This window comes from Charadrius vociferus, unplaced genomic scaffold (genome assembly GCF_000708025.1).
Source record: "Charadrius vociferus isolate BGI_N301 unplaced genomic scaffold, ASM70802v2 scaffold116, whole genome shotgun sequence".
Taxonomy (NCBI): Eukaryota; Metazoa; Chordata; class Aves; order Charadriiformes; family Charadriidae; genus Charadrius; species Charadrius vociferus.
Window position 1 is genome coordinate 462379 of NW_009648954.1, and position 20739 is coordinate 483117.

Consider the following 20739-nt stretch of genomic DNA (forward strand, 5'->3'; position numbering starts at 1 on the left):
ATATTTATCAGGGTACCATGTAAGACTTAGATTATTATGTATCACAGTAATCAAAGGATACAAATGTTCTTGGAAACTTTCATAAATTTAATAATGATTGGTGTTGAATGCATCTAGTTTGATGTAATCATGAATACTAGGAGCCCTATTATTTTTTTCTTCTTTCTGTTATACTGGCATAATTACACTGAAACCAATTGAGTTACAACAAGATAAAAGAATTGGCTTTCTTTGCATTTTGATTATCCACTCACAAGATGGTATCCACATGTGGTTTTTGTTTAGTTCTGTTTTGTTTTTTAAAACAAACAAAAAAACAAAGCAAGAAAGAAACACAAAGGGCAAAAAGAGTGCAGAAGGAGGAGTGAAAAAAAAAAAGAATGCTGTCCCCTTTCATCATGGCATCACTGATTTTGTATGATAATGACAGTGCAGTACAGCTGCTACAGCAATATGGGTATCAAGACCTTAACCCTGTGTCTGATTGCTCTTCAGAATTCTCCTCCCCCTGAAAAAACAAGGCAGCACCTTGTTTTGCTTTGCATGTCAGGATGTCCCTTTTTTTTTTCTTGCATATTCTGTGCTTGTGAGGAAGTCTAGGAGGTGTCCTTGACAACATCACTTGCAAGCTATACAGGCAGGGAACCACTGGTGTATCATCTTCTTTCATGATCAGGAGTCTTGTCACATCCTGTCACATCTCTTGTTGCATAAGCTGGTATTTAGCTTGGAGACCTATTTGTGTGTCACCAAACTTTAATTCTCCTGTAGGGCAGACGTTCTGGTTCAATCACCACAGGACACCTGAGGGGACAGTATCACACTATAGGACATTCCTCTGAGGGTGTATGAATATAGGTACCTATGTACAGAAAAAGAAATATTTCTATCCGTATGTGTGTTCTTGTCAGACTGTGAGGTAATGTCTCCAATTGCTAGATCAGTTGAACTATTGTGAAGAATGAATTTAATTTAAGAACAGAGAGACCTCTTTGGAGGAGGGTAGTATTATGCTCAAGTATACAGTCTGAACAAAAGCCACTGGGCAGACTGAATTACAGCCCTGTTTACTTGTCCTCAGAAGTTGATCACTAGAGTAAACACGTGTCCTTTGGCATCAGTTGGATATTAAATTTACTACTATTTTGGCTTTCAATGAGGGAAAAGCGGACATTACTGCAAATAAAAACAGGTTTGCTGATGTACTTTGTATTTAACCTGTAATAGTCCTTAGAGGGTAATCAATCTGTTTTTCTAAAAGGTTACTCAGAGTAGAGCAGGATATCCATAATAAAATAGTAACAGTATTAAGAAATAGTCTAGCAGGCTCTGTCCAGGCCTCTTTTTGTAATAGGGAAGTTCAAAAAGCACGTACTCCTACATGAGGCTTGTAAGAAAAAGGCAAACACATTCCTTATTCACTTAACATGTTAATGCACTATTTGGGTTTATGCACCCAATACTAATGTTGCTAATTTATGTTAATGAGAGAGATTGTCATCTGGTGCACGGTAGTGTAATGTAGTTATGGAAGTCTATATCAAGAAGGATTCCAGCAGCGCAGGCATGGAACCATCTAAGAGTACCTTCTCAAGGCCAAACGTGGAGAGGATCTGCTGGGGACATACCTGAGCACAGACGGCAGCACAGAAAACTGCAGAGATTCCTCACAGAACTGCAGCTGATGTCTGGGTTAAGAGGCACAGGGGAAAGATGCTCCTGTTTGGTCTGCAGTAGGTTACTCCTTGACCCAGGCCTGGGAAAAAGACCAGAATGAGGCAAAATAGTAGATTGTGTGTCTTTTGGAGAGTCTTTGTGTGTCTTTTGGAGAGTCTTCAGATCATGAGCTCCTGGAGGCAGAAACTTTTGCTCTTTCGCTTTGCGTTCTCATGCTTATTATATACATTGGAAATAATGATAACTGTCACTAACTCATTTTCTCTGTCATAGTGTGTGCCGTGGTCGAAAGTGGGAATGCACCAAAAAAACTTGTGATGGCACCTGCACTGTTATTGGTACGGCTCATTATTTGACATTTGACGGATTGAAATACAAGTTTCCAGGAAATTGTCAATATGTATTAGTTCAGGTAAGAACACGTCAAATGCTAGAGCTGTCTGATAATATGTAAGGTGTTTTACACCAGGAAAGAAGTCCAGCATTTGGGTAAATAGCAGTAAAGTATTCTTAATTACTAAGCCAGATGTATGGTAGAGGAGAGCAGAGCTTATTAATGACTTCAGAGATGCCTTGAGAACTTTGAAGATTGCATCGTGTTCTATAGAAATGAGTTAGGTTGTCATGTGTCTAGCTGGCAGACATAAAACGTAAGATAGCAGCATGGTACGGAGAGGAGCTATCTGAATCATAGAATGGTTTAGGTTGGAAAGGATCTTGAAGATCATCAAGTTCCAACCTCCGTGCCATGGGCAGGGACACCTCCGACTACACCAGGTTGCCCAAGCCCACATCCAGCCTGGCCTTGAACACCTCCAAGGATGGGGCCTCAACAACCTCTCTGGGCAACCTCTTCCAGTGCCTTACAACCCTCAACGTGAAAAACTTCTTCCTAATGTTTAATCCGAACCTGCCCTCTTCCAGACTGGAGCCATTCCCCCTCATCCTGTCACTACATGCCCTAGTAAAAAGTCCTTCCCCAGCTCTCCTGTAGGCCCCCTTTATGTACTGGAAGGCCGCAATAAGATCTCCCCAGAGCCTTCTGTTCTCCAGGCTGAACAGCCCCAACTCTCTCAGCCTTTCCTCACAGGAGAGGTGCTCCAGCCCTCGGATCATCCTCGTGGCTGTCCTCTGGACACGCTCTAGCAGGTCCATGTCTTTCCTATGTTGGGCACTCCAGAGCTGGATGCTGTATTCCAGGTGGGGTCTCACGAGAGTGGAGTAGAGGGGCAGGATCACCTCCCTTGACCTGCTGGCCACAGTCCTCCTGATGCAGCCCAGGATACGGTTGGCCTTCTGGGCTGCGATCGCACATTGCTGGCTCATGCTGAGCTTCTGGTCAATCAGCACACCCAGGTCCTTCTCCTCAGGGCTGCTCTCCAGCCATTCCCCACTGAGCCTGTATTTGTGCTTGGGATTGCCCCGACCCAGATGTAGGACCTTGAACTTGGCCTTGTTGAACTGTATGAGGTTGGCTTGGGGCCACCTCTCCAGCCTGTCCAGGTCCCTCTGGATGGCATCCCTCCCCTCCAGCATGTCTACCTTGCCAAACAGCTTGGTACCTTCATCAACAAACTTGCTGAGGGTGCATTCGACCCCACTGTCCATGTCCACAACAAAGATGTTGAACAGTACAGGTCCCAGTACTGACCCCTGAGGAATCGCCTCTCTAACAAGGAATTTTAGATACCCATAAATCAATCTTTCCTCATTCCACACTAGCCTCTTTATTCTGTAGCAATGGCTTACTGTCTGACTGAGACAAGGAGTGCTCCGTGAACCTTCTCTAAATGCGTCCAGAGCACAGACTGTGCTTGTTCACTTCGGCAAAGTCACTGTTCTGTTCTGTGTAACCTATTTGGAGTACATTGACAATATCCATTTTCTTTGCAGCAAAGAGGGGAGGTGGATAAAGATATAGCACACTAGCATTAGCCTGCGATTTGTGGGAGCAGCCAGAAATTTAAAGAGCTAAATAAGATTATGGCTCATCTACAGATGAAAATTATTGTGTATTTGAAAATGTGTGTGCAAGAGAAGAAGGATTTCTCTGAAAATTTGGTCTAAAACTAGATGGATTTACTGCTAACTGATAACAACAGTCTTCTGTGGTTACAAAGTTCTATGTTTCTTGGATGGGCTACATTTTTTCCCCACTGACCCTTTTCATGAGGCACATTCCTCCTTGCAGTTCTCCTTGGGCAGGAAAGTGTAATGCACTTGTCTTTGGCTAGGTCTTGGAAATATGCTCCACCTTGATGCCAGCTTAGAAGAATGATTGCTGTGACACCAGTGACAGTGCTGTGTAAAGGTCTTATGGGAAGTGATAGCATACAGTATTATAAAACTACTTAAAATGAAAATGAGATCTGTTTTCCTCAGATGATAAACACAGAGAACTATAGACAGGGTCTTTTTCTTAAAAGGCGTGTACTGAAAAAAAAAAACAACCAAAAAACTAAAAGGCTTGAGAGTCATAAGTCATCACAGAAATGTAGTACAAACTCTCCATGCATCTCAGAAATACTTGACTTAAAAGAAAATCAATACATTAAACTTCATAATTGCTCCCCAAGAAATAGGTTGACATTATTGTAATTATTATTCATGTACAGGTAGGAAAACATGGGCACCTTTTGCTCGGACTTTGCAGCAAGTTTCTTTCTAACCCTTCTTTCTAACCTAATCTTCCAGGTTTATGGTTTTACTTTATCATTAAAGCGGCAGAGTCTTATTTTCACTGTTAAATCAATTAATTTCTGTGTGTTAAGGTGTACACTGTGCCCATTGTACATTTTTAAAATACCACAGATACCAGACAGTATGGATCCTCGCTACAAAATACGTATATATGTGTGTCACTGGCATAGTGGACCTTATTTTTTAAGTGGTGGACCACATCAATATAAATGCCAAGCACAAAGTAAGTTAATATGGCAACAGTTGACAGGCCAACATATATCTGAATGGCCACAGAATACACAGGGTATTATCTGAGCCTTCCTTTTCCTCCATAGATCTGTATGTGTTTTTCAAATGTTCTACATTAATGACTCATTCATTTATTTTCATCTGATAGGATTTCTGCAAGGATGACTCTGGGACATTCCGGATACTAATTTCAAATGAAGGCTGTGGCTTCACTGGAGAAAAGTGCACCAAAAGAGTTACCATTCTGTATGAAAGTGGGGAAATAGAGTTGCTTAATGGAAATGTATGTACACTTCTGTTCTTTCTTTCCCTTTTTTTGGGGAAAAGAATTTCAGGTTGTTTAGTATGATAAGGCATGAATGGCCTTATGCTCAGTGTTTCTTGAAAATTAGATCATAAAATGAACAGATTAGTAGGATTAGAGTTATCTGTTTTGCTCCCAGAGGTATAATGACATTTTGTATTTCTGTTTGATGACAGTAAATTTATCTCAAACGAGAGTGCTGTTCAATGCAAGCTCATATGAGGAATGCCCTTTCTAAACATGGGAGGTCTAAGTCTATCTCAAGCAAGGTTAAGTGCAAGGAAGAGAAGTGACTGACCCATGATTAGTGAAACTTTGGACCTAATTTAGCCGCCTGAAGGACTGAGAACACAGAAAAAAAAAGAAGTCATGGCTGAAAGAAGTTGATACTGCAGAAGCAAATATCACTATCCTTTCCATTGTTTAAGTGTCAGGTGGAAAATCCAGATGACTGGATTCTCTTGTTTCTCCACTTTCCTACCAACAAACACTGAAAAATTAACCAAGAATCACTTCGACCTGCAATGTCCCTCCACAGCAGGAAACAAGCTTTCCAAAGGGCAGAGTTCAGCTCTTTGCCTTGGGCACTGTAACAATTAAGACCGTCTGTGTGTTCAAACATTACAGAGCTACAGTGGATTATAGTGTTTCAGTTGCTCAGTTTTCAGAAGTACTGTGCTCTGAACTGGCATCTGGACCAGGGATTTGCAAAAATGTTCCCAGTGAAATGTGAAACCACTCTCTATTTGCCTTGTTTTGGGTTAACAGACAAAGCCGAACCAGGCTTTGCACAGCCTGCAAATTGCCTGCAAATTGCTGCGTGCCACTGATGCTTGACAGGAACATGTAAAACGTGGCCTTTATTAATAGTGTCTGTGCAGCGCATCTTGACAGCATGTGATCCGTGTAGGCTGGAGGACTGAACATAGGACCTATTGGTTGCCCAGGCAATTCTTTATTTCTACTACTAAAGAATCCCCTACCTGGGTGAGGGTGAATAGCAGTGTAGGGATCATCAGTCCCTTGGGCCAGGCCTTGTCTTAAAAGCTTTTCAGGGGATGTATTTTTCAGAAGAGCCGTGATGCTGCTTGAACACCTAAATAAGGGCCAGAAAAGACAGGAGATGATTAGGCATGCAGCGGCTCCAGCAGCAGAGGATGTTTGGTTCCTAAGAGAGTATGTCCTTGCAAGAGCTAGGTCTTTCTCACAAGACTGTCCACACAACCTTGACTGAATTTTTAGCTGTCCTTTTAGAGAGTTTAAGGCTCAGTATAATACCTAGAGAAGGTTTTCTTAGAAATAACAGCAACCAAAGGAGACATTAAGGAAAAAACAACTGATATGAAGACTTTTAGGCAAATTTTCACCCAGTGATGACTTCCTGCACTCTTTTTCCACAAGAATACTTAGAAGCAAGGAGGAGAATCATCTGTCTTTGCCATTAAAATGTTTCCAAGCAGCATTGTTTCAAGATAATACTGTTTTGAGAGCAGCTTCTAGTTTTAAGTAAATGGGGGCTTAATTGAAGTATCTCCATTTTACAGTTCTGGCTCACATTAAAAAAAATAATATCGTGAAATCATTTTTGCTCTTCTGAAACAAATAAATCTGCCAGTTTGCAAGGTCAAAAGTTTATGACTTCATGGTTGGGCAAAATGCCTCCATAAATATAGAAATTCTGTAGTTTAGGTCAACCTCCCAGCTCAGCTTTGTACTCTGTTTTTTGCCTGAGTTTGTAAAGACGGAGACTACTATATTTAGAAGATAAGTGACCAAGTGTGCTTAAACTGTATAGTAATACATTGGGCATAGGTGAAGATGAAAAAGCTTCCGGTTCCTAAAATATCTTTCAACATATTCTTCCCTAAAGACATTGAAGGCCCTCTTAAAGAGATCCTCGAAGGATGTGAACTTTCTTCTCTGGGGATAAAGGTGTCTGATAATAACCCAGAGATGAAGAGAATTGAATCACGGTGCTGAGCTTTTACTGAATTGAGTAAGAAAGAACAGTGGGGTGAGGAGATATTTTGCCCTCAAACTAGAGAGCGGATGAATGGTTTGTGGGCTCCTCTTTCTCCCTTGCTTTAATCACTATATGTACTGATTGAAAGCTTTCATCTGCCTCTTCCAGAATTAAGCATTTTTCAGTTAATGCATTAGTGGTGCTTAAAGTAACAGCCATGCCAGACCTTTCTCTGCAAATGTGGTTAATAATCCTATTAGCATTCACATTGAAAGGGGATTATGGTGTGAAAGAAAGCATTTTAAATTAATCTCTTAAGTCCTTAGTAGCTGGGGGCGGTGAATTTACAGCCAGATGGAAAGAGAAAGAGGCACACAGGGGAAGTAAAAGTGTTGGAAAAAATGAAGACACCAAAAGGAATCTTTCAGGAATTTTCCTGTTGGCGTAGCTGGTTGGGAAGAATGTCCTTCCTGACTTCAGAATCAAATTCTGGTCCTTCAGAGGCCACCGATGCGTGTGGTTCTCCCAGTTCATGTTACTCTTAAACCTAGCCAGCCCTTTTGTCACCGCCTACCTCCCAAGCACAGACTTGTTAGTTTCCTAAAAAGATGAAATAAAAATGAAATGTAATTATTCAGTGAACCATTGAGTGAAGACTAAATTGATCGTTAATTGGGTATACCCCATCGACTTTATCAGCCCTCCTGTTTAGCAGTCATTGCTTTATGTGCCAGCATTTGAGCTGAGTGTATGTTATACCCTGGGAGCACAAGGGACATTGCCTCATTCAAAATTACAGAAACGTGATGAGATTGAACTTGTATCCCAATTTGCTGTTCAGAAGTGTTGTTTCTAAGGCAATAATTTATCCACAGCAACTTTTCAGTGTAGAGACAAGCCTGTAATCAGTCCCTTACACATACCTTTCTTACAGTTTTGCAAGTGCTCCAGAGCATCTGTATGGTGTATGGGAACTATCTGTTTTCTGGAGAACAGTATGTTTTAAAATAGCTTTAACCTATGAGCATGTGTCCCACTGGGAAAGTGACCTACATCAAATAAGAATTAGAGACACAGTCAACGACACAATGTGCTTTTCTTGTTCAGGTAAACATCAGAGTACCTCCTAAAGATGACAGTAATTTAGAAGTCATGAAGTCCGGCCGTTATTACATCATTTTACTGGGCAAAAGCATCAGTGTGACCTGGGATCTGGCCATGGGAGTCTCAGTTATCTTAAAAGGCAATTTCAAAGTAAGTGTTTTTTGCTTTACTTCTTATTCTCATTCTTTAGAATGCACTTGCCCTGTAATAGCACATTTTAAATGCAGACATGCTGATAGAGTTCCATGGAGTATTAGGCACTTGCTTGAAAATGAAGGGATTTTTTTTTTTTGTAGTACCATAAGGATTGCTTACTTTCCCGGAAATTCAAGTGTAAGGGAAAAATTCTGCGTCACTGGAGATGAGCTGTGACAGAAAAAATGAATGCTGTTGTGCCTCAGAATAAGTTGAGTGTTTTCTTCTGTATTCAAGAAGAGCAGTATAAGGAGCCAGATTTACTAGTGATGGCGATAGGGCTGTCATCTCCAGAAATAAACTGGGATTGTAGGGACATAATCCAAACAGATTCTGATCCACTGATCAGAGTTGTCATCTTGCTTCCTGGAGACCTTGGAGACAGTACGGTCCTACTTTCAGCAAAGCAGATTGGGAATAGGAGCTAAACTTTCTCTGTGAGAGACTATGTCTATTTCGGTGAACTTGGCAAGGCCAGGGATAATTCAGTTTTTAAGCCATTAAAGCACTAGGCTAAAAAGACTTCTTAGCAAAACCCTAAGCCAGTCTACAGATGTAAGTTTTATGTATTTTGTGTTTCTTTCCCTGCAAGGATCAAGTGTGTGGTCTGTGTGGAAATTTTGATGGAATCCAAAACAATGATTTGACCAGCAGCAATGAACATCTTGAAGTAGATCCAGTTGACTTTGGGAATTCTTGGAAAGTTAATCCATACTGTGCTGATGTTGAAAAGGTGATTGCGAATGAACTGTGAAAACGAATTAATACAGGTTACGGTATCACTCAAGAGTGGGCAAAGAAGTTTTAAAGGATAAAATTAAATAGAAATTAACTCCTTCCCCCATTTTTTTTTTCCAAATAATATTATTTCTTGAAATCTGATAAAAGATCAATTCACTTATTTAAGGGCCTCTGCACTACCTGGCTTCAGATGAATGTTAAAATAGCCAATCTATATGGTAGGGGCTGTTCATAAAGTTTGCCAGCCCAGATGCTTGAAATCCAGGTGTAACTGGAAATCTCATTTTAGAGCTTAATCCAAAAAAACCCAGCTGTAATCTTCAGACAGGGAGTTCAGATAAAAATTTTGTATTTCCCTATCCAAAGTTCTATATCCCAAGTCTTAGTCTATCCATTTATGAACAACTGAATGCACAGATGAATTTCTTTCTAAATGCTTCTCAATCTTTTTTAAAGAGCATTTAGTTACTATTTTCAGATTGCAGAGGCTTGAATTGAAAAAGGAAGATACAGGAGGGGATGTATGACCTTATTGACATGCTATCACTGCTTCTGAATATTGAGGAGGTTATCTTATATCTGAAAGTGTTATCAGTGTCCTGGTGCCAGATCTTAGGTGACTTCACGGGGTATTAGTTATGCTACACATGAGAGTATACTTCCTCTCTTCCAAATACAAACTTTGAAAGAATGAAATTGAATAATAAATTTGTCTTGACCTGACAATAATTATGACCAAAAGTATTTCCAAATCAAAAAGTGAGAGGAAACAACGTGAAGACAACTTGTTTTGACATTTGTAAAATGAAGCATTTCATTCAGATGATACTTTTAAGGCTGAAAACTTTCTCTTGAAAATTTGTCTATTTTTTTTCTAATGGGGGGGGAGGCCTTTTTTAGATGTTTCCTTAAAAGATTTAAATTATCAGAAAATAAAGCAAAGCATTTATTTCTGATCACATGAAATCTTTTTGGGTTAGTTTGATAAATTGTGTGCAAGTGTGACATAGCCACAGTATTACCTTGCTGAATGTCACTTTTTAGATATGACTTGATTGGAGCACAGAAGAATTTGCAATGATGAGGAGTGAGACTGCAGGGTAAGACTGAGCAGGAGCAGCTCCTCATTGCAGTGTAATAGGCACAGGGCAGAATCTGCAGACTGTCTCCTTGATAAGTGCTGTGTCAATACCAGTGCTTCTTGTTCTTAGATAAATTAAACAAGAGAGGGGGAAGCTGCTGAGCAGTGGCCATGGGTATTGTCTGCTGAAGGCTGATCAAATTTGTGAGTCTCATGGGCCTTCTGTGAAAGTGTGAATGATCCTTTTTTAGGGTGGATGTTTGGTGCAGTGGGACTTTTTGTCATGAAAATAGCTATGTTAAAAATGCAGTGTACAAGTAAGAGATGGAGAAAATATAGGAGGTGACTTGTTCTACCCTGCTGTGTTCTGCTGTGGCAGGATTTGCCCTGACAACTTCCTTTGTCATGGAAAATGTCTAGTGCTAGTGAGTCTCTTACTTCAGTTTGAAGAGTCCTGAGGTCCTGAAGGCAAGGCTAATGAAATGTGTGCTTGTCTCTTACAATATTAAGCCCAACCGGGAACAAACCTTGATGTCTCCACTGTGTAATGGAAATGTAGTGAAGCAAGTGATGGTAGAAACGTCATGCAGCATTTTGTCCGGGGATCTATTTGAAGAATGCAAAAAACTTGTGAGTATTGTGTCATGTGTTTCACATTCTTCAATTCTGTATGGTCTATGCTGACGCTGATTACAGCTGAGGGGAAAGGTATGGTAGTGCTGACAGCACACAGGACCTGGAAGAGGCTGACTAATTGGCCTTCTCATCTCTGACCTTGTCCTGTAGCTGACGCTTCATGGGAAAATGCAGGATACCCCCAGTAGAAAGCTATAGAGTAACTTCTGCTTGAGCATCTGCGCTGATTTATGTGGCACCCCAACTCTTGGTGAAAGGAGCAGGCAAACCATCTGAAGGTTAAATGTGTCTAGAAAAAGGAGATGAGGGGAATCAGTGAGCGTACACTGTATTTCTCTTTTGTAGGTGAATCCTGAGCCCTACATAGATATTTGCATGTATGACACCTGTGCTTGCGAATCTATTGGGGACTGTGCTTGCTTCTGTGATGCTATAGCAGCGTATGCACATGTCTGTGCACAAAAAGGTGTTGCTGTCCACTGGAGATCACCAGCTTTGTGCCGTAAGTACAGGGTGGATGAAGAATTGGGTGAAAAGCTTCATGCTTTTAACCAGTGAGATGTTGGCTTAGACTGTTCTTTTCCAGCTCTGCTCCCACTGATGTCTGGAGAAGTTCACTTTAATGGGACTGGGCTAGCAGCTCATGGTGACATTTCCTCTCCCTTTTCTATTTATGTTTAGAGCCATACCTGGAAAAAGCATTCCCTCAATAAGGGGATATAATAGCCTGTGGTACAAACAAACGTGGAGAAAGAATTGGTTTCTGTACATTTTCTTTTTATTAATTAAAATTTTAAGACCATTTTTTGCAATTGCTTTTACAAAAGAAAAAAAATCTAGATCTACAGCAAGTACTTCATTATGTGAAAAGAAAGAAATAAGTGTGAACTGGCCTGCCCTGAATGTAGTAACATATTTTTATTTAAAGATGGAAGTCTTTCTTTTTCTATGTGTCTGTGGTCCACTTTGTACCAAGTTTGGTGTGGTAGGTCCGAGAGGCATGGTGAATACACTTTGGTTTGATTTTCTTGCCTCCAATTCTTTCACTCTGTAGCACAAAGCTGTGAGGACCTGAATAAACAAGAATTAGATTATCAATGTGAATGGCGATATAATAGCTGTGGACCTGCTTGTCCTGTAACGTGCCAGCACCCACAGCCTTTGGAGTGCCCTGTGCAGTGTGTGGAAGGATGCCATGTACACTGTCCTGCAGGTAAGTCCATCTTTTGCTTTAAGCAGTGATTTACCTTTTTCTGCTATGCTCAGTGTCTTTTTTTTTTTTTTTTAACCCCCTAAGTGTTCCTACTGCATGAAAAGAGGTTTTACAGTCCAGAAATATTCACAGATTTGTAAGGTTGGAGATTTGAAAAGACTTAGAGGAAGCAGTTAATTCCTTAACAGGCTTACCAATGTGCTTTCACCACAATTTCTTATTGCATAAAGAGGAAGGTGATTAGGCATCCTGTTTTGAGTTTGTGAAATGAGCACTGTGTGTGGAGGGCATGAAAGTGGTGCCTAGAAGAGAAGAATGAAATACTGCCAGCAAGAACAAGAGAGGATGGAAACAGGGTGATAAGAAAGGAAGACAGGAGGGTTAGGGGTTATGTAGCAACATATATTTTCGACTATGTGGTTAAAAGTAGGGTATGAATTTGTGCTGGACACTCATAAAATGCTCTCCTTCAGAGCAACTACTGCAGTGGGGAAAACCCATTGCCTTGACCTGCTTGCTACCTCCAAAGCTCTGATGCTCCTGAGGGTGGCCAGCAGGCATCATCCTGTGAGCCTGAGCTTTCAGCTTAACTGTTCCCAACAACTATCTCGTAGAAAGGGGAAAAGAAAAAATATGGGAAATATGGAGTGGGGAGAGGAAAGACAGACAGAAAGCCAAAGAGTGAAAGACAAACAAGATCCAAAAGGAGAGTGAAAACTCAGATGAATGAATACCTCCTCAAGGCAGAGTGAGAAGACATGAAGGCAAAGAAAGAAGGTATTTTAAGACCAAAAATAGCTGTTCTGGGCCCTGGTATCTCCAATCAGAGTGAGGTAGGGGATACTGGGAGAAATATATACATGCAAAAAGGAAAATGTCATTTTCTCCTGTCATCTTCAATGCTTTGTTCTAAAGATATGTTCACCTTCTGTATGGTACTGGTTGTTGTGGGTTATACACTGGGTTAAATACTTCCAATATCTAAATAATAGTGATTATGAAGGAAGGAAATACTTTTCTGTGTCAAGCTGGCAGTGGCCGTAACAGAAACACAGTATTCAGAATGTTTGAGCACAACTCAGAATCACAGAATCATAGAATCTTAGAATGAAGCCTTGTTATGTTTTTTTGTAGCAGGATAAATGCAAAGATTAGTTTTGCAATTCATGAAAATTGGCATCTTTCTACTACTGTGCTATTTTGAAACAGGGAAAATACTTGATGAACTGTCCCTGGATTGTGTCAGTCCAGAAGATTGTCCCGTGTGTGCAGTTGGAGATGTCAAGATTCCACATGGAAGGAGAATAGTTTTGAACAGAGGTGATCCACAGCGCTGTCAGTCTTGGTATGATGGGTTTATGCAGTAAAATTGCATGCCTGTTGAGTAGGAAGAAGAGAGAGATGAAGAACATCCGCATAAATAAGTTTTTGGATGTAACTTTAAACATACCGCTGAATATGAAGGTTGAAAACCTTCTCTTATATCAGTATCCCTTCATATACAATCTGAAGCTGAAGATTTTTAGTGGCAGTAGGGATTATAGGATGTCAACTGAATTTAAGCAAGTGAAATTCAGAAATTCCTTTCAAAAATGGCCTTTTCACATGTGTAGGTGGCCCTACTGGCTTCAGATGTTCCACTTCTTTTTATGTAAGGTGTGATTCAACATCAATAAAGTTATCAGCCTCTTTCCTTCTGCCAGTACTAAAAATAATCCTCCGTGTGGTGCAAGATCTACATGTGCACTCACTTTAAACTTGCTGAGATTATTAGCAGTTGGAATTGTGTACTGTTATGGGAAAACCAATTTCCCCAAAATTTCAAGATGATATCCCATGGCCTGATGCTGCACACATCGACTTCCAAATATGATTAAATTAATGGCAGGGTGCACAATGCTGTGCACCATGCAGGATGAGGTCCTTCAGCTGCAATGCCGCAGAGACTGATTTTTGTTCTGTATACTGTCCACTGGCATATTACGCCATGGCCTGTAGTTTGGCATTCTCCAGATGTCTAGACCCTTGAATATTTTCACTAGTCATTTATAACGCTGTGAATGCAAGGGAGATTTCCATCTTGTAATTTGACCATATTTAATAGAAACTGAGTTGTAAAACTGCAGCAGCTATTAGCTCAGACTAACACCTTAGCTCCAAATGCTCTGAACCTCACAGAAGTTCCGAATGGGTACAAACTTTGAATTCCTGGCCTCTTGCCAGGGCTAGCGTATGTCTGTGCTATAAACCTAGGGCATGAGACTGTTAGACTAATCAATTAAATATATATTTTAACAGTATATACAAAAAGCCTTGAGTTCCATCAAAAAGTCAAAAAAGAGTCTTCATAAACGAGTCTCTGTTCCCTAATTTTTATAATCCTTAATAATAATTTATCTTAAACGTTGATACACTGGCTGCTGCTCACAAAAGATTTCAGAACATTAGGAAAACTTACCTCACTAGGGAAACATCCTTTTGCATAGCTGTCACCTAATTTAGATGCCTACACCATCTGTACAAACAATAGAAAATATTGCACAAAAATGAATTTTATAGCAAATATCCAAAGGAAATTGGAAACTAGAAGAGGATTAAAATAATAAATCTTCTGTTGCTATACGTTAATGCCAAAAGTAGCTGTGCATTCTTCAATTAGGAAGAGACTAAAAGCAGCTTGAAAAGAACATAGCGCTTAAACTAAGAGAACTTGACCTAAGATGCGATGTGTGAAGTGCAGATATTCCTGGAAAATGGCACCTTCTTCCAGTATTGGTTCATTTAGTTTGTACATCCTGAGTTTTCTCTGGCAGTGAAAACAAGCATTTTTTGGTCCTTGCTCTTTCCTAAACTTTTCCTATTCTGTTTCTTGGACTGTCCAGTAAGACAAGGAAATATATTGACTGAGTTTGTACCACCCTATGAATACGTACCATTGTGTTCTTTGCTCTGATAAATGAAGTAAAGAGAATCATACAACCAGGAATTAGAAGGGCAGAAGTGTAAAGCCTGTAGAAGGCAGAGATGGGGAAAAAGAAAAATGGGACCTGAGATGCAAAGGGGAACAGAAAAATGTACTAATGGAGGTGAGTGGAAATGGTGAGGGAAGACATAGGACTAAAAAGAGATAACGGCTATAGATGAAATACATCATTTAACATGAGAAAAGGGACTGAAAAAGACAACATGGAAATTAAGAGGAAGATAAGAGAGACATAAAAATAAATAGAGGACAAATATGTGCCAAAGCTGTATTCAAAACAGAATGAAGTCATGAAAAAGGACAATTTCCAGGCACAGATTTTACACATTCTGCCAAAGACTCTTATAAGAAGAGTTTCCTCTGACAAACACATCACAGTTTGTCATATATGTCCTGGATCTAAATAAACATGCACGAACATATAGAATTTAGCTGTACAATACCTTGTGGGGAGTTGTGGGGAAATGGGGTGGGGAAAAAATAATTCATATCGGGTTTTTATTGTGTTTTTGAGATGTTTAACTGTTTCTTTATGGACCTTTTTTTATTCTATGTAGGTGATGTGTTATTATAAGCATTGATTTTTTACAGTTATATTCGGTGATTTTTGTAGTCTGTGTGAAGGGAAGAACTTAACCTGTGTAGCCTGTGAACCAGTGGAGGACAGCCCAACACCGACAACACCTGCTCCAGAGGAGGACATTGAATTACCACCCAGTGAATACTCATGCAGCAAGATGATGGACTTGGCCTTCCTAATGGATGGCTCCAATAAACTGTCAGAGGAGGACTTCGAACAATTGAAGTCTTTCATCACCGGCATGATGAAGAAACTCCACATCTCCCAAAAGAAAATCCGAGTGTCAATTCTAGTGTATAGGGCTGGCCCCACAATCTATCTCGGCCTTAAAGATATCAAAACACAGTCCCAGATGAGAAAAATTGTCCAAAGCATAAAATACACAGGTGATGAAGTAGCATCCGCTGCTGAAGTTCTTAAATACACTGTGTTTCACGTGTTTGGAAAAGCGGAAAGGACTAATGCTGCCAGAATTGCAGTGCTATTTATAGCAAGCAAGTCTCCAGGAAAACTCCGTAGCATCCTCACAGCTTTGAAGAATAAAAAAATTGCAGTAATACCTGTGGGGATTGGACCGTATGTTAGTGAGGAGCAGATCAGGTTCATTGAAAAGCAGTCACCAGATAACAGAGCCTTCATAATGAACAATGTGTTAGAGCTAATGGATAATAGGGATCTCCTCATTGATCATCTATGTGATCTTGGACCTGAAGAAAGTTTTGTGCTACAAGCTATGTCCAGTCCAACAACATCCAGTGTCTTATTTCCCTCTTTGGGACTCACAGTACCACCACTCTTTTCAGAAAAGCCCACTCGCAAAAAGCTGGACATTGCTTTTATTGTGGAAGGATCTGACAATGTAGGGGAAGAAAATTTCAATATCGTCAAGAATTTCCTTGAGAGAGTGATCACAGGAATGAATGTGGGACAGGAAGATATTCATGTTACAGTCATGCAGTATTCAGAGACTGTCACTCTGGAATATGCCTTTAGGGAAATACAGTCAAAGGAAAGTATTATTGAGAAAGTGAGGAGCATACCCTACCAAGGAGGGAAAGCTACCAACACTGGGAATGCCCTCGATTATATTTCCAAACACACATTTACACAAGTGAATGGGGGCAGGCAAGATGTTCCTCACTTGGTATATATGGTGTCATCCAGTCCTTCCACTGATGTTATCACGCGGCCTCCAAGGAGCATAAATGTTATTCCCATAGGCATAACCCCCAATGCAAATATCCAAGAGCTCAGAAAGATCAGTCAGCCTAATAACCCAATTATCTTGCATAGTTATAACGCGCTTATTGAAGAAGCACCTGAATTAGTGCTGCAGTCGTGCTGCTCTCATAAACTTTGGACAGAAATTCCAGGTAAAGTTGGACATATTTTCTGTGTAATTCCCTCTTTCCTCTGTCCTGTCTCCTCCATTTTCCGCTGACATCACTGAAATTGGAAGGATTCCTGTATCTCATTTGGTATCTTGTCCAAGTGACAAGGAAGGACCATTTATCTTCACTGGAGGCTGAGGATGCTGCCCTAGTTCAGCAATACTAAGCACAGACCTGCAGCCAGCCTTCAGTAGGTTTAGAAGTTCTTGGCTCCATTTGTCAGGAAAGTATGTTATCTTTCACATAGGTTGGAGAGTGACAGAGAAAAGAAAGGTATTCTCATCTGCCTACCTCAGGCAAGTTAAAATTATACTTCCTCTTTCTTGAGGAGACTTCATTGTTTTTGTGGGGGTTTTTTTTGTTTGGTTTTTTTTTTGGAGGGGGGGATGCGTATTTTGTGTGGGGTTTTGTTTTTGTTTTGGGTTTTTTTTTGTTTGTTTGTTTCTTTGTTTTGGGGGTTTTTGTGGTGGTCATGGGGTGGTTTGGATTATTTTTTGTGTTTGCTGTTGGATTTTTTTAGTCCCCTGAGAATAAAATAACATTAGAAGAAAAGAAGGAATTGAAATACCTGTGTATCCCACTGAATATAAATCTCAAGGTTTTCATTAAAGGGGTATCACTTGTTGTTTCAACTGGTCATCATTTTGCTTTGTTTTCCCCAAATGCAGGTATCTCTGCCCTTTATGCTCCTACCAATAGATTAGCAGATGCTACTTCTGGTTATCATGTATAAATAATCTTTTATTTTTCTTTTTTTTCGCCCCTTCTCAGAGTTGTGCAGCAAACCAATGGATGTCATGTTTCTTCTGGATGGAAGCTCCAATATTGGAGCATCAGAGTTTGAGGAAATGAAAAACTTTGTACGGGCTTTTATTGAAAGTGTTGAGATCAGTATGTATCCGTCTTTTAACTCAAACACATAAAGACATTTTGTATTCTTTTTCTTATGCAGGACAAAACAGCTTCTCAGTATAAGTTTTTATAAATTTTTATTTTTAAATAGCTCATTCCAATCTCTCTCAAAAAAATAAGTTTATATTGGGGAAATCAGGCTAGTAAAGCTTTTGGTTCAGATGCAGTTCAGTTTCCTTCCAAACCAAGCTGTTCTGGTTCAGGTGAATAAAGGTTTGACAACCGATTCAGGGAATCGTGTGATGAGGAATAGCTCAGACAGCAGCTCTGATGAGTGCTTCCCTTCTTGCTGTACTGGACATAAGTGTGCATGTGCCAAACGGCCAAAGAGGTCCCTGTCACAGGATGAAGATTTAGCTGAACTGTTACTCTGTGGCAGAAAAGCGAAAACACGTCTGGTTTTGGTTCAGTTCTAGATTATGTTCAACAGACTTGAAAATGATAGTTCAAGTTCAGTTGTGGTTCAATAATGGATAATTCAGACGGGGTTTGGTTCAAGTTTGGTCTGACTGCAAGGTTTTGGTCTTTGGAACAGGCATTTCTGGTTCTGACCAGCCCTTTTTGGCTAACCTAGGGTGCTAGAGCCGACTTTTTAAGATTTATTTCCTGACCCATGTTGGATGATACACACTTTTTGGGAGTGCTAGACACACTGAGCTTGCAGAGTATGTACACCTCTAGTTAGGTCATTCAGCACAGGTATTATGAGTGCACCCACTGTGGCAGAATGCCGTATATCCTGCACATACATGAAGGGATCATGTGGCACATGTAGTAAGTTAGGAGATCGTGTGCTTGCACCAAGTCCATCCGCATGGGAAGGGCTGCACAGGATCCTGTGTCTTCCCAGTACCATTTGTTTTAACAAACCTGGATTTTTTTTTTGATCAGAGTCGTACTTTTTCACTTCAGCATTAAACCGTTTCTGTGGAGCAACTGCTGTTGCTGCTGGTGTTTCCCACTGGGTGTTGGCACGTTTGTATTATACCCATGTTTCCAAAAAAGGTGATTACCAGCATTTGTACTAATTAGAGAGCTCATAAAGGAAAAGTATAGGATTTCTGTATGTCTAGAATAACTCAGATTACAGCTCAGATTACTCAGAGGTACAGCTGGTCATTACAATCAATGTATTGCCCAGTTCAATCCTGCAGGTCTGATATTTATTAACTATCTATATCAACCCTCTGTTAATAGTTTTATTCATACTTCTTACATAATGTATAAGCAGAACCAGGATGTCAGAGAATAGCAGAACTTGGAATTTCTCTTCATTCCCCTTTGCTGGTCATGCTCCTTGGGTGCACTATGTCCCATGCTGCAGCCTGATGCATGTCACTCATGTGAGCTATGACAGAGGGAAATCTGCATGAACTGTAGTCATCTGGGGAGCTTGGCCCATCAGAAATGCGGGGAGTCAAAATACTGCTCTTGTAAAACAATGTGCACATAGAAAAAAAGAAAATTTTAAAATGGAAAAGGAATAATATTTGGGGATCAATAAAGTGAAATTCTTCAATCATGGTCAAACTGGTCTGAGGTAAAATACTGCATGCTGATTCCTGACAGAAAAGCAACTGTTTCAGCAGTACTTGCATATTTTTTCACCGGGGAATAGTTCAGTTTTGATCTTTTGATTGAAAATACAGCTTTCACACTCTGATGGAAAATCGCTGTCTAGTTGTGCTTAATGTAAAACACAACCACAATGTATGCTTTAGATTTATTTTAAGAAATCCGTGTGCACTGCTTAAAATGTTTATTTTCTGCTTTCTGCTTCAGGCAATACTTCAATTCATGTGTCAGTTCTCCAGTATGCCAGGGAGAATAATCTAGAAATTTCATGGAACATGCCTCAAGAGACTGAAAAGCTTGTAGAGATGGTGCACTCAATTCAACAAAGGGAGCAAGGTCCTACCAGACTAGGTGAGTGGTTATGTGGATATTGATGTTTAAAAAAGAGGGAAAAAAACCCTAGGAATGCTAAATATAGCCTGGCCCAAATCACCAATTTATGTCAGTTCTATTGTGGTAGTGTTCTGCAATAGCACTCTTGGTTTTTTTAGTTCACTTATATCTTTACTATATGTACGTTTCTTCGTAAAGTCTCAATTTTCTCTGTTAAAATATATCCATAGATTACTTGAATCAGGGTTTATCTTAATGTATTTTGGAAAGAAGATGACCTTTTTCTTTTTAGCCTTGAAGTAATTCTCAAGATTTGCATTCATTATCTTCCAAGCAAGCAAAACATAATTAAGAAGTAAAGACTTTGATCATGAACCTTTCAGCATCAATTAGTTGATTAGGCACTTAGCAGCAGAACTGCTTATGCTGACTTCAATAGCTGCCCTCGCCAGATGTTCGTTACTCTGTGCTGAGCCAGTGTAACCGATCTGATTGAAAAATAACCTAGCAAAACAGTAGTTATATTCTGGGTGGTTCAGTTCCCTCATCTAAGTTGCTGTGCTGGTCTCGCAAGTACTCGGGCTGGCATAAGGCTGGGGATGATGCCAGGGGGCAAGGATCATCTGAGGCGGCACCTTATCTGAGAAGTTACTTGTGAAACATCATCTGTTCCAGACAATTGCATCCTGAAAAACATGTCCACTTCAATTTTCACGTGCTGAAACATAACACAGATTTCCCACTGGGTCTGTGGAAATACAGTACGCACACATGTATCAGTTGTAGGGTTCAACAAAAAAATGATTCTCCTACAGCATATCTGATCTTTCACCAGATACCCTGAGAATTTTGTTCTTCTGGCTGGAACCACATTTGCTCTGGCAGCCGCCTAGCATTAGGGTCCTATAAGAGTTGAGGAATACACAGATTTTTAGGGTCTTTGGCCTACTTAAGACTGTAAAGAGTTATTGGTACAGAAAAGTGAGAAATAAAACCTGACTTCCATAGTTCGCAGGAGGATTAGCCATGATTGCTTTCTCAGCCTGGAGAAATAAAAATACCAGATGGCTGATGAGACTTCTATAGGCTCGTTGTGGGATAAATTGTTACGTACGAATAG

The 20739-nt window shown here is 40.1% G+C and overlaps 1 protein-coding gene across 1 annotated transcript in view; it reads left to right on the forward strand.

Moving 5' to 3' along the window:
* Positions 1-20739, forward strand: part of VWF (von Willebrand factor) — a 145950-nt gene that overhangs the window by 60341 nt on the left and 64870 nt on the right. Inside the window, exons 20-30 of the mRNA XM_009887451.1 lie at positions 1951-2089; positions 4757-4891; positions 7983-8129; positions 8767-8907; positions 10507-10626; positions 10978-11134; positions 11687-11845; positions 13055-13190; positions 15442-16781; positions 17571-17690; positions 19494-19637. Of these exons, the coding sequence (XP_009885753.1) occupies positions 1951-2089; positions 4757-4891; positions 7983-8129; positions 8767-8907; positions 10507-10626; positions 10978-11134; positions 11687-11845; positions 13055-13190; positions 15442-16781; positions 17571-17690; positions 19494-19637 (2738 nt within the window). The remainder of the gene's footprint in view (positions 1-1950; positions 2090-4756; positions 4892-7982; positions 8130-8766; positions 8908-10506; positions 10627-10977; positions 11135-11686; positions 11846-13054; positions 13191-15441; positions 16782-17570; positions 17691-19493; positions 19638-20739) is intronic.